The sequence below is a fragment of the Falco peregrinus genome, chromosome 6 (genome assembly GCF_023634155.1).
Source record: "Falco peregrinus isolate bFalPer1 chromosome 6, bFalPer1.pri, whole genome shotgun sequence".
Taxonomy (NCBI): Eukaryota; Metazoa; Chordata; class Aves; order Falconiformes; family Falconidae; genus Falco; species Falco peregrinus.
In genome coordinates this window covers 63646893-63661481 of record NC_073726.1, presented here as the reverse complement: position 1 = coordinate 63661481, position 14589 = coordinate 63646893, and the positions used below count along the sequence as shown (strand labels likewise).

Here is a 14589-nt window from a genome sequence, read left to right as displayed (position 1 = left end):
GCCCCCATCCCCTCGCGGCGATGCGGGGCTGGCAGAGCCGCCACGGCCGGGGCAACCCGCCCAGAAACGGGGCCCTGCTGCGGGGGAGGGAGGGAGCCCCGCACCCGGGGCGAAGGCACCAACGGCGGCCCGGGGGCGAGGGCGCCCGCCCCGCTCTCCCGGTCGGGCGGCGGCCGCTCCCCTGCAGCGGAGCCTCCGGGGCGCGTCTGCCTCTTCCGCCTCCCGCCGCTGCGCCGCGGCCTCAGCGCAGCCCCGCCCCGAGCGGCGGCGGCCTGACCCCGCTCCCGTCCGGTGCGCGGCGGGGCGGCGGCGGCATGGCCGTGCCCTGGGCTCTGCCCGCGCCCCTCAGCCCGGCGCAGCTGAAGCGCCTGGAGCAGCACCGCTACAGCGCGGCCGGGCGCTCGCTGCTGGAGCCCTGGCTGCAGCCCTACTGGGCCTGGCTGGTGGAGCAGGTCCCGCTGGGGCTGGCCCCCAACGCCATCACGCTGGGCGGCCTCCTGCTGAACTGCCTGACGGCGCTGCCGCTCATCGCCTGCTGCCCCAGCGCCACCGAGCAGGTACCGCCCGCCGCGGGCCGCCGCCGCTCCATCAGCGCTTCACCGCATCCCCCGCCCGGCGCGGCCTCGCCTCGCCTCGGCCCGGCGCGCCTGCCCCGGCCCGCCAGCCCCGCCGGCCCCGGGGCGGGTGCCGCGGGTCGCTCCCGGGCCGCCCGGTGTGGCGGAGCCGCCCCGGTGCCTCCCAGCAATAGCCGGAGCGCTCGGCTCCGCCGCGGCCGTCGGCGCGGCCCTCCCGGGGCAGGGGGCTGGGGCGGCGCTGCGGGGCTGCCCTGGGGCTTGCGGGGAGCGGTGGTGCGGGGCCAGGCTTTGGGGCAGCAGGGGTCAGGCAGGAGGTGGGGATGGGGGTTTGGGTGCCGACATGCTGGGGGGAGCCCGTGCAAGGGCGAGGCTCAGTGGGCTCCGCTCGCCCCCCCGGCCCTTCGCTGGCCCGGGGTCTCGGTGGGCCCAGGGCTTCGGCCGGGTGCTTGGCCCGTGCCGCATGCTGCGAGCGAGGCTGTGCCTGGGCTGGTCCCAGCCTCCTCCAGGGACCCCCCCAGCCTCCTCCAGGGACCGCCCCAGCCTCCTCCAGGGACCGCCCCAGCCTCCTCCAGGGACCGACTGGTGCCCCACGTGTGTGCCTCTGCTTGGGGCAGGCTGGGGAGGAGGTGTCAGCAGCGTTGACCCCCTCCTCAAGAGGAAGGCTCTAACGATGGGGCCGCAGGTAGAAACAGCTCCCAGCCAGGAGGGAAGGTGCGGGATGTGCCAAGGAGCAGGGCAGAGCTGCCCAGAGCCGGCTGGTTGCCTTTTTTTAGTAGCTTAGATACACTTTGGTGAGTGTTCCTGTTGACAGAAGAACCCTTCTTTTTCCCTTCTTGCTCTGCCCTTTGTGTTAGCAGAGGTGTTTGTGGCAGATTTATTGGGAAACTCATCCACATCAAAATTAACTTTGCTTTGGTCTCGCCCTAATCGCTTCCCTGATCACATCCCCGATATACATCGCCAGGTTAGAGGCACTTTGTGGCGCTGCAGGCAGTGGGAGAAGGGAGGATAGAGATGGGAGTGAACAGTTGGAAACCACAGATTGCCTTCTTGTGGTACTTTCAGAATTCAAGTGCTTGGGGAGCTGCTACCTTTAGCTTACTTGCATGACGTAGATAGCAATCATGTGCCAGCTGTGTGTCTGGATGTTCAGTTTAGCTTTTTCTCTTTGCTATCCAGGAAAAAAAAAAAAAAAGCAGAAAGTTATTTTTCCCTTGAGGACACTTGTACAAACAGAAAAAGGTTGTGTTGGAGACATCCAGGGAGTTAATCTTTCCAGGAAAGCTTAGGTTGAGTTTTAGGAACTTTACTGGGTTTTTTAGTGGTGGAAGCTGAATTTTAGAAGAACCTACAGTTTGGACTGAACTTCCTTGTTCAGATGTCAGTATGTCCTTTATAAATATGTAGTGTAAAGCCAGACTCCTTATGCTATTGGGTTTTTTTTTATTGGTTTTTTTTTTTTGACTCTGCACTGTGAGAATAGCCCTTACTTTCTCTTGCTGTATCACTTAGACCATTGTTACCTCTCTTGTGCTTGTTTAATGACTTGGCTTGTCTTCCACCTAAGACGTCATAGTTGTGGATGGCTTTTTTAAAAAGCTAAAACTGTTGCAACACTAATAGGTGCTGTATGTACTGTTGTAATTACCTACTTTGTACTTTTGACTTGGATGTGTAGGCTGGAAGGACTAGGGGGAAGGTGGAACCGAAAATTATGTTAAAGGTGATTGAATCACAGACTGAACTAATAGCACAGTGCACTTCAGCATCACCTCTCGATACTATCAAGCCACTTCTTTCCTTCATGAACAAGTCTTGATTACCTGATGGACTAACAAGAACTTGTTATATTCTCTTGGTAAAAGTATAGGAACATTGAGTAGAAGACTCAGATAAAATAACAAGCAGGTTTTTGGTTTAGGGTGTTGGGGGGTGGTGGTGTATGAGTTGGTTTGTGTGGTTGGTTTTGGTTTGTTCCCTAACCAGTCTGAAGAGGGCCATTTCTATTAGTCCTTTACTGAAAACACAGAAGTCTTGATGATCGTACAAACCGTCCAAAACAAGACTGGTAGCTGAAATCCCTCAGAGAGCAGCTGCTAGGAGATGCTTAGGAAAGAGATCTTTCCCCAGTAGACCCTTCCAGCTGCCAAAAGACTGTGGTTTAGGGGTTTCTCAGTGAGGGATTCTACTCGGGTTACTTGGAGAACAGCAGCTGATGGATCTGTTTTCCCACAGATACCATGCCTTTGAAGTATTTGTTTTGAACCTGTTCGTACTTTCAGCTTCCATTATGTCCCATTGCAGTAAATTCCACAGTTTAATAATACCCCCCCCAACACTGCAATTAATGTATAAAACCATACAATGCTCCCTTGTTCTCTTCCTCTGTAGCTGTTACTTCCTTGTACACTATTCTTTTTATCTTCATCAACATCAGTAGCCACTAAAAGCTGGTCTGTTACTGACTAGTACAATATGTTTTGGCTTTATAAAATACTGTCTGCTGCAGAAATGTGGCCTTGTCTAGTAGGAGCATGGGTTGTGTCACTGTCTCCTGTAAATGCACATTTCAGCATAAGCCACTTTATTTGTAGCTAAGCCATTAGCAGGCTGTGCCCCTCAAGCACTGTTAAAAATCTACACACGTGGCTTTTAGTTCTTTTAGTGTTTGTCCAGTTTCCTACTCTGTATCTTAGGACAGCAATCTATAGAAGTAGTATGAGGGACTGCTGTACCAGGTGTGGTGTGGGGAGGATGCTACCTGCACAGTTCATGTCCTGTGGAGGGCTGGAAGATCTTTTCTACTGTGACTGCAGGCTGGGTTGGGTTTTTTTTCTTTTCCCCTTTCCCCCTCTATTTTCTTTTTTTTATTATTTTCTTTTTTTTTCTATTTTCTTTCTGTTTCTTTTTTCTGTTTTCCTTCTTCCTTTTTTCTACACCCTTTTTTTTTTTTTTTTTAATTTCCTTCCTCCCTTTTTTCCAACAGTAATTGTAAAATATTTAGGATTAAAAGCTTTGCTGAGTGTTGTGGACAGTATGTATTTGCTGCATTAGAGTGTAAAAGAAGCACTTCGGTGAGGATTTCCATTTTATCCCCGCCATTTGACCTTGACCTGTTTTGCCCTACTCCCAGCTGACTTCTCAGAAGTAGACGAGGTTACTTTTTAGGTCGCATTAGGTTTTGCAGGTGAATCTCTAGGACCCCTTCCCATTCCGAGCAAAACTGGTGTTTTAATTTTTTCCTTGCATAAACACTAGGAAGAAAACTGGCTAAATGTAACTATCTTTTTAAAAGGGAGAAAGTAAACTCTCATCCTGCTACTTTCATGATTGCTCATGGAGGGGCCCCGTTTCAGTAATCCTTGAAGCTCAGCCACAGGTGTCTCTGAGAAACCATGGGAAGTTACAATTTTAGGACAGATGTTACTGGTAACAGTAGTTACCTTGTAATGAATTTGTACCTATTTTAAAAATATTTGTAGCACTTACAGCAGGATTTGAGCAGAGTCCTCCAAATGCATCAGAGTAGATTTCACACAGTGATAAAGACCTGTCCTGCTTGCTCTCAGCTTCTTGGATTCCACCATGTCTCATTTATTTGTGTTTTTTAAAAGTCTTTGTTTCTGTTGTCTGTAATTTCCTGGAGGTTACTGGAAACAGGAAGACGGGAAGAGAGAAGCATGGATTATGGACTGCCATTTGGGCAGTGATGGCAAAAGGGGTCAGGGGCCCAAGGGTTCCCGTGCAGAGAGCAAAGGGAGAGAGGGGGAGGCTTGTGATGGCTAGCTATGTAGAAGTGTTTAAGAAATGGTGCAGTGAATTTATGAAAGGGTGTCACACCTTGCTGAAACATGCTATTTAGAAAGCCATACATAGAGGGAGGCCAAAAAGCAGGGGAGAGTCTAGGTGACTCTAGCTAGCTCTGTTATTAACTGTTTGGAGGGAGAGAAACATTGGTGAGGTGCTCACTCTGCTTCTCTCTCTTTCTTAAAATAATCCCTTAAAAAACCCCAACCAACAGCCCCCCTCAAAGAAGAAAAAAAACAACCCACCTTTTAAACTGAGAGAGGGATAGTCTTCAGGTTTTTCCTGTTATAGGGAGAAATGAGGGGAAGATACTGGCAGGGATGACATTATGTAAACAGCAAGGGCACAACTGAGCTTTGCAGGAGAAAGTAGAGAAGTAGAAAAGAGGGTGAGCTGCAGCAGCTGAACTGGTGATGTGGGGGTGTGAAGGAAGAAGTATTAAGCCCTTGACCTGCTAGAGGAGAAGTGTGAAGCACTGAGTGGGATGGGGAATCCAGCCAATACCCATGAGTGGAGAACAGAGCGCTCAGCAGTGAGTGGGGAAAAGAGGTATTTGTTATAAAGACGGACAGCGAAAGTTCGGGAACCCCAACACCAAAGGATGGGAGCTCTTTCAGAGGAAGCTTGTTGGGGAGAGCAGGATGCTAAAGAAATGCAGGGAGCCTCCGGTGTGTATGAAATGCATTTGGGATATAATATGATTATTTGATTATTATTTTTACTTTTTTTTTTTTTTTCTCTCCCTGGCCTCTTCCCCTGCTGTAATGCAGGTTTAAGCAGCATTCCCTTCTCTTGCTAGTAGTACAAATGTACATAGTGCTTTGTGCTGAACAGAAGTGAGGGAAATCATCCATGTTTAAGGGGAAAGAGGAAAGGAGTCCAGTAAAAATGTGTCTTTCTATTCCAGATCTGTTGGAACAGGGGCCATGTAAACTAGGGCAAAATTAGTAGCTGTGGATTGTGGAAGCGAGATTATGACTAAATGTAATGAGTAATTATGGGGGGCTGAATCTTTAAATATTGCAAAAGCTTAAGCTGTTGAACTCTCTGGGCTTTAGAGCTTTTCTTGAAATAAATGGTAAGGGATCTCCCTGGCAAATGCAGTCTTTTGTAGCTGGGCATGCTCTTCTGTGGAGTAGAATCACGGGAGCAGAAGAATAAGGACTGCTGTTCAACCTAAACTTTTTCCTGAAGGAGAGGCATGCCACACATACCTGCCAAACACCATATGCACATGGTTTTGTTTTGACACCTTCTGGTTCAGTAGATGGCCAGACCTGCTGTACCAGATCTGTGTGTGACAAGATTCTGGGGCTGTATCATCTTTCAGACATCCTTTTTAATTGAAGCAGAGAAGCATTCCCCTCTACCCCCTGCCACCCCTTCCCCCAGCTTTGTGTTCTCTTCTAGTTCCATGAGAATAGCATCTAGCTCTGGCCAAATAATACATTTGCTTGGACAGGATATAACTTTGGGCAGAGATAATAAACACCTCATCAGTGAAAAGCTGATGATTATTGGGAGCCTCCTGACCTTTCTGCTGAGTTTGTCAGCCATGTCGGCATTCTCAAATGCTCCCACTTCTCTAATTTACAAACTACTTAGGTCCAGCGTGGGAAGCTGGCAGGGGACATCCCTGGATAGAGAGCCAAGCATGTGAGAAGGCAGTGGAGATGGCAGCTGTAGCTTATTGAGAGGACAGATAGCAGAGATAATCTGTGGTTATTGGGAGCTTCGGAAACCTCTGTGCACCTTCAGTGATTTGGGAAGCTGTGTTTTACCAATTAAAATATTAGAGCATTCATTTAATCTGCTAAATAGATGGCTGATCACAAGTGACCCTTGATTATTGCCACTTTGGGTTAAATTTGAACTGACAGGAATGAAATGTTCCCAGATGGCATTTCTAAACTCTCTCAGACACCTGTTCCCTGTTCTTACTGGGATATTCTTCCCTGCTCCACATCCATGGGGATACAGATGCATCCGCTACAGGTGTTAATGGATGTAGATGATCCTTACTGGGAAGAGAGGGAGCTCTGCTCCTCTTTCCAGATCAAGGAGAAGAGCAATTTAGTTTTGGAGTCTGGGGGGAGCGTTGCTTTGATTTGTCCCAGCAGGAGCTAATGCAAACAGGCCTTGATCAGCAGTTGTAACGATTACACCTGTACCATAACTTGCAACTCGACAAAAGCCATTGCTTTGTCAGAAAGACCTAGTAAGAGAAGTTTGAGTTGAAGGTGATTTATTTGTTCATTTTTATGTTTAATATGTTACACTTGTTTTGACATAAGGCGAACACAGATGATGTTACCTTGAACAAGAATTCTTGCATCATGTTCTGTGGGTTACGGAAACTTTCATAAACTGACTACGGTAACCCGCATGCAAGCCTTCTGTTTTGGTTAGAATTGAGACTGCATTTCATGGAGCTTGCATTTCACAAATGATTGTGAAATCAAAAGATTGTGATGACACCAAGCATACACCATACAGCACTATGGCCAATGATAAAAAAATGTGCCGTAACAGGTTTCTGTTCCTGACTGGTGTTTCTATTATGGAAATGATCCAGTTAAATAAGAAACTGCTCGTGCTCTGCCTTTTGACTTAATTGGTGATGAGCCCCGCGCTGTGGGGGTGGGTGTTGGTGTGTGCGTGCAGAGTGGGTAAGGAATTTGGCTAGCATATTTAACACTTTTGTCCATGATACGGAGAACCTGACCACTTTAAAGCAAACTAAAACCTATTGCGGTTATAGGTAGATGGTTGCAAAAGTAGGGGAGCCTAGTGCAACCAAAAAACCAGTGGTGTCCTGGACAGAATTGCCGGGTATGGTCTGGTTTACTTGCCAAAATCCAGGGATTAGCGTGACAAGTTTCAATGTGTCTCACGCTATCTTTTTGTGACTAGTAGAAGTATGTCACAGTAACGACACCTTGAAAAACACTGCAGGTTACCTGTGTGGCACTTCACAGCAATATCAGTGGTAAAACTGGAAATGTCTTTTACAATACTACTTTAAAGGACTGCAGTGAAACTAGTGGTTTCTCCTAGCCTTCCTGCTCATGGTGCTTCATTCATAGCTCTGTGGCAAGAGCTGCCGTGGTTAAGGATGTCTGTTGTTCTCCGTGCAACAAAGTTCTTCTGAAAAAAACAGTATAGGCACTGTGGTAGCTTTAGTATGTGGATTTTAGCACAACTAAAATGATCTTGGCTTCAACAGTGCCCTAACTGTGCTTTTATATCCTGAAATACCTGAGCAATGGCTGACAGCCCTCTGTTTTGGAAAGGTGGAGGGTGAGAACAGGGGCCAACAGGTAGCTGCTGCCTCCCTGCAGAACGTCTGACCAAGCGAGCTTGCACGGGAGAGGCCGTTGAGCTCTCTGTTCCTAGGGTGGCAGTAGGCTGCTCCTGTTGTCTGCAGGATCCTCGGTGCTTCCCCTTTCGTCAGAGGAGAGAAACATTTTTCAAAAGATGACTAAGAACTCACTCCTTGCTTTAACCCCATCCCCCAACACACAATTCCTTTGTTTAACTGGACGAAAAGGGAAAAGAAACCTAAATAACTGAGGTAGTTCCATTGGTAAACATCAAATGCGTTGCTGCCATCGCTTGATCTGGATTTCTATAGTATGATCTTGGGGGGTTATCGGGTACCAGTATGTGTATGTCCATTGGAATGAGAATATCTACTCATCCTCTTTCACCTGCTCAAGGCTTCCAACATGTTCTGTGATTACAATTTTTCTTAGTTTCCTTGGAATAAGGGGAAAGCTGGCCTTGCCAGTTTGGAAGATTTGTCTGTTTTCTAGATTTCTGTGTACGTACAAATCCAGACTTCTCACCTATAGTCGGAGCCCCTAATTCTTTGACTGTTTTTTGCTTCAAAGCTGGGAAAGCAGACAACCATTTGACTTTCAATGATAGGAATGTTTTATTAATGAAATTACCAAAGTACTGGGTAGCAGGAAAGTCATAAATTTGCTGACAGTGTTGTTTCCATATTAAAAGTACAGATCTCAGCAATAACGTAGTATTATCAGCCAGCCTGGAATACACGAGGAAGTTCTGAATAACAGCAAAAAACCTGTTCAGAACTGAACCTCCTTCAAGCATGTTGGTTCCTGGGAAGGATGTGTTTTGTGATCAGTCTTAACTGGAGGCACAACTTTCTTTTTCTGACTCAAGTCAGTGAGTAGAATGACGATGTCTGGAGGAGCAGCTTACATCTGCATTCTTACTGCTGCCTTCTCCTGTCCCTGCCTGTGAACTGATTTGGCAACTCATTTTTCCTCTTTTCCCCAGCAGTGACACTGGGCTTATGTGAGTGTGGACAAATGTCAGCTCGCTAAGATTTGATCTGTTGTCTAAATCTGCTTAATAGCCTTTGCCGGACTTAGGAAATACATGTAATCACATTGGTCTATTTGTGCTGCAGGAGAGGAATTGCAGAGGTTTAGAGCTGTGGTAGCTGTGCCTCACCTGGGAGTGGGAAAAGATTCAGCTCTGTGGCTGCCTGTGACTGTTTACTTGTTTAACCTTCAAGTTACATTTCCAGCATTTAGCCTAACTTTGACTCTCTTTGTGAACAGTGCTTCTAAATGTTAAGGATTACATAAGGCAAAAATGTTACCTGTACTTTGCTCAAAAGGTGTTATAAATAATTTTTAGTAAAAACTAGTTTCTAGATGAAAGATATATGCATGTGAAAATAATGCTCTTGAAAGGTACTACTGTAGGACAGTTCCTTTGGACCTGACTGGTGTTAATATAACTGATTCACAGCTTGTTTTGAAACTCTGATAGTCTATATTAAAGTATTGCTCCTTCGTGTTTAGCGAATGACTTAATTTCTTCAAAACCTTGTCCAAAGTGCCTATGTAGTCAATTTTTCCATGTTGGAAAACCTCACTTTCTCTAAAAGCTGAAGTCTTTATTTAGTAAAATGGGGTTTTATAGCTGTATGTTGTAAATCTAAGCAAGTCATATAAGCGCCTGTCACTTAAACTACTGAGAACTTTAGTGAGTACTTTGCTACTGCTTTCTTTTCTGAAGATTAATTTTATTTTTGTAACATTTTTCAGTACACAGAATAAAAATAATTGTAGAAATACTGTAGTTTTAAGGTGGGAAAAATAAGTCAGTTGATGCAGAAGAGATGTTAAAAGTTAGAAGGACCTGTGTTCCACTTGTGTGTCTGGAGTAGTTCATTATAGTAGTTACTACCATTCATGTAGAGATCAGCACAAGAAATTTGGTTTTGTCCATTAACTAAGTAGCAAATAGAACAGCGTAGTATAGTTTTGTGCTCTTTTTACTTTAGATGAAATAGATTGTTAGCTAAGAAATTGGGAACTGCCTGGTGACCTTTTATGTGACTCTCTTTCAGGCACCTTTTTGGGCATACATCCTGGGTGCGTTAGGACTTTTTATCTACCAGTCTCTGGATGCCATTGATGGGAAGCAAGCCAGAAGAACAAACAGTAGTTCTCCTCTTGGAGAACTCTTTGATCATGGTTGCGACTCTATTTCCACAGGTAGCCTTAACCTGCTGTTACTCATCCTAGTTTTAAAAAAGTTACCTGCTTTCAAGAGGGGCTTTGTTGGAGTTGTAAAGGACCTCTGAATATCATCTAGTTCAAGCCCCTGCTCAGAGCAGGGTCAGCATGTTCTTTTAGGATAACCATCTCCTGGTCTCTGCAGCCGGGGCTGCCCCTGACCTTTGCATTCCTGACCAGTAGCAGGGAGGACATTTCAGAAGTAATTTTGGCAGATGTTGGTTAACATGCGTTCTGCTCATACTTACTGTGCATCTTCATGTACAGTGTTGTTTGAATGAGCTAGATGGTGAACAAAGAATTCTGTAAGAGCATGCGGAGAGATTCGTCACTGTACATAGACTGTGTTTCCCAGTGGGGTACAGGTGATGCCTCATAAAGGATTTTAAGGACCTAAAAGACTGATGCTGGCATGTGAAACTAAGGATTCCACTTTAGGAGTGGCATGCCAAAATATCAGTTTGGTAATAGGGCATCCAGCCTGGCACTTAAGAGAAGGATAATTTATATTCCTTAGAAGAATGAGTTCCAAAAAAAGTTGATTCGGAGTCCTTAAGCAGTAAGCCTTGCTCAGTTTTACTTTCCATAACTTAGCTGTTGGTGGCAATGCCTGTCCTTCTCTGAAAGCTTAATGGCTGAAACGCGTGCCCTGGGAGTTGGTACGTTCTCTATGCCTCACTCCCCAAAGAAGTGCAACTGCCAGTCTCTCTGAGCTGGGCCCATCCGCTGAAGCTGTCAGTGTTGCAAGGAACGTGAGACAACAAGGCCAGAGGAAGGGAGAACAGCCACAGTAGGCTAGAAGGCGGGGCCCTCGCTTGGAAGAAAAGCAGTCCTGTCTTTTGGTCTCTCCTGCCAGGACTGTCCCTGAGGTTAGCTACTGAGTAAAGTATCAGTCGTATTGTTTTGTTACAGTGATGTCAAAAAATGTCTTGTGATTTTTTTTCTCTTAACTGCGAGCAAAGAGGGTATATGACTAACATGTTCATTTCTGCTTTTCAGTTTTTGTTGTCCTTGGATCCTGCATAGCAATCCGACTAGGAACAAATCCTGACTGGTTATTTTTCTGTTGTTTTGTGGGACTGTTCATGTTCTATTCTGCTCACTGGCAGACATATGTATCGGGCATACTAAGGTTTGGAAAGTAAGTAGGTATCTTTAGAAGTACATGTGGCTTAATGTCTGAGGCTGCTAGCTAAACTTGATTTCCATTTCTGGTTTTTTTTTTCCCTGCTCTCTCTTCCTCTCACCTTCCTCCTCATCTCCCTTTTGCCCTGGCAGACTTGTGTTTTACCCAGCAAGAGCTTTAAAACTCTGCATAATACTGAGTAGACAACTTGTTTTTGTAGCAGTTAATTTTAGCTGTATATGCTTTGCATGCGTTTGGCTCTTTTGTCTGCGGATTTGTTCTCGGAACCTATACAAGCACTGTGCAGGCTCAGGCCAGAGAGGTCTTGCCTGCAGTGTAAACAAGTGCTCTGTGTAGGAGTAGGGACAGAGCAAGTATCTGCAGTACCTCCCTTTGTAATCCCCCAGCCACAGAACAGTTTCAGCCCAGGGGATCCGAACCACATGCATTTTTAGAGAAATTCCCCTGCTAATAGGTTGCCCTTCCACAGACATCTTCAGTGTTCCTTTGAACGAAGTCTCTGCATCCACTTCATCCTTTGGCAAGGAGCTCCGCGGTGCTTGAAGAATCACCCCAGGTTTATGTGGGGGCTTTGCTTTTAATCTGGCTCATACGGGCTCTGGTGTCCTTTAGCTTTTGTGTTAGGTCACAGTTCTAGAGATTGCTGTGATGCTGTTCATGACTTGGTAGAAATTTCATCTGTTCTCACTGCAGTGTAGGAGGAGGGTCATGACATTCATGTAGAAGATAACAATTCCAATTTAACTTCTAATAACGTGGGGATTGCTGCACCCTCCTGCAGCTGCGGTGCTGCCTAGCCATGGCCTTTTGCTGTTTTTAAACAATGACTGCACTTCAGTAATCATTTCTGAAAAGATCAGAGACTTCTGTAGGAGCAAGATTGGAAATACGTGGTAGATGAAGGCTATCTTCTGCTAAGCCTAGTCACTTGTTAAGTCACCTGTTTATAGGTGTTTATAGGTTTTAAAGGACTGTTTGTAGTTCTGCTTAGCTCTGAATTGCAAGGAGCACCTGAGCAAATCTGAGCATCACTGGGCACACAGGCTAGTGATCAGCTATCCTTGTGTACTGTTGGATATCTGTACCAAAAGAAAGCCGTCTCTGTGGTAATGTTAAGAACTCTTTCTGATTTGCTGATAATGTGTTTACCATGCAAACTACAGCTCTGCTACCGCCCTACCTATCCTACTTGATTTTAAAGGACATCTTGTGCTGTAAACAAAAACAGATGCTTTACAGCGATGGCCAAAATAGGATAATTTCTGTATGTGACAGTGGACTACACTGAAGGGAGATCAACTGTGCCATGAGCTCTGGGATTCTGCATACACAATTACTTTCTGTGCCTTTCTTTCTTGCATAAAACATGAGAATGGTTTCCCTATGTCAGGAAGGCACTGAGATTTCTGTACCACATAAAAATTTCTTTGTTAAAAACTTAATGGCTTCTGGGTAAATATAGTGATAGTGCGTAGTACAAGCAGTTTGGAATCATCTGGTGTTCCATGATTACAGTTTGGACTTCAATAGACACAACTTTTCTCCAAGATAACGTTTCTGTTTAGTGAAAACAGGTCAGAGTTTTTTCAAGGCTCGCAATTTTATTTCTCTTAAGCATAGAGGTCAGAGTCTAAATGAAGGCATTAGTATATTGCTCTAAATACATAATAGCATGGACAGAAGCTTTCACTGATGCTGTTCCTGAATTAGCAGTGCTTGACTTTAGAAGTCAAATGACAGGTGAGAGAATCCTAGTGCCGATGGCCAGGAAGGATCAGAGCAGGTGGGTACTGTGCCACTGTCAGGTTACATAGAATACCGCACAGTGTCTGCTTAAAATCTCTGGGCTCTGATTTGGGCTGTGTTGCAACCAACAGCCTGAGCCTCTGTAAAATTAAGTACTAAACTTTGGCACATACAATGACTCAGCTTCCAAGTTTGAGCTTCCTCCTGCCACCAGCAACAGCAAATGCAGTACGGCCTAGAAATCTAGGTTTTAATAGTACAGAGTGTGAATGCTGAACACGAGCACTTGCACGTGGATGGTTTTTCATGATGTAACTGACAAGTTCAGTGCACAGCTACAGCAGTGGCCGGGCAGGTGTAACATTTCATTCCTGGTGGAGAGGGGAAAGCCCACTCCCAGCGCCACTGTCCCGTTTCCCCACTGTACAGACTGTCACTTGACTTCAAGCCAATTCATGAAATGGGCAGAAGATTAAAAGCCTGCCTGAGTTTCGCAAGCTGAACTGGTGCACCTTACAGTCTGGTGTGCGCTATGGCTGGTACAAGCGACGGGGTGCAACAGCATAGGGAGGACGACCCATGCCGATGGCTTTGAGCAGTGACAAGCACTTATCATCTAACTGCAGCCTAAACTTTGGCTCTTCTAAGACTGAGTCTGAAGCTGAAGTGATGAAACTTAGCATATTTTATCACGATCTTTCTGATGAAAGATGAGAGTCTAATGTTACTGTGATTATCAAGATCACATAAATGTTTTCCATTAGCCAAGAGTTGATCCCTATCTCCCTTGAAAAATACCCTGTTTCCTGTGCACAGTTCACATGCTATGCAATAACAATACATGTTGACTTCAGTCATAATACGTTAGGACAGCAAATTTATTCTAACTGCTTAAAGAAATGTTGTATTTTAAACATCTGTTGTCACTGTTTGCTGGTAACTTCAGTATAAAAATCAGGTAGCTGTCTCAAAACCTTTGGTAGCATAAGAGGTACCTTTAGATGTGCACATTTATTTTTTTTATTTTGAAGCTTTATTGAAAGTATACAATTTCTTCCTCTTGAGCCTCTGCTTAATTTTTTTTTTTTAACATATTCAGCTCTTCACAAAACATTTCATCAATCAAATACAGTAATTAAGAGTTGCTGAGAACAGCAAAGGTGGAGACTTTAGAGGGCATGCAAGGCCGCCTATTTTAAAAATGGTTTTATGGAAAAAACCCAAGATATCAATTATATGTCCTCTGAAACAGGGCAGATGCTTAGCTATCCACTGACTCAGTCCTCAAAATACTGTCCTTATGTTTGCGGGTTGTATCTGTCAAGTTTTCATGATATGATGGCTTCAAAAAAATGCTTTCTGTCCCAGCCTGCTCTTTATGGTCCAACCTTTTATATGATACGCTTTTAATGAAAATATTTGATTGCGTTTACTGTGAGCTCGCTTTAAACTTTGATTTGATACTTACACATTAACAAGTCTGTAAATTTATACAAAATTCTCAGATAGTTAACCATCTATTCATTAAACATTTCCCCCATATTAAAATCATACATAGCTTGCTCTAGATAAGGAGTATAGATTTAATTTTAAATCTTAGCCCAAGATGTGTTCTTCCATATGGAGTACCGTTGTCAGTCAAGGAAAATCATATTATATACGCTCATGTAATTTGAAGTACTTTTAAAGAGATAATTTCAAGTAACTTCTTTTATCCCCTCCCCCCCCCCGCCTTCTACTTACAGCAAAAAGA

The 14589-nt window shown here is 45.1% G+C and overlaps 1 protein-coding gene across 1 annotated transcript in view; it reads left to right on the top strand.

Moving 5' to 3' along the window:
• The first annotated feature begins 5 nt into the window (after positions 1-5).
• CHPT1 (choline phosphotransferase 1) overlaps positions 6-14589 on the top strand; it is a 22771-nt gene continuing 8187 nt past the window's right edge. The window contains exons 1-3 of the mRNA XM_055807653.1: positions 6-557; positions 9775-9922; positions 10943-11084. Of these exons, the coding sequence (XP_055663628.1) occupies positions 21-557; positions 9775-9922; positions 10943-11084 (827 nt within the window). The 5' untranslated portion in view covers positions 6-20. The remainder of the gene's footprint in view (positions 558-9774; positions 9923-10942; positions 11085-14589) is intronic.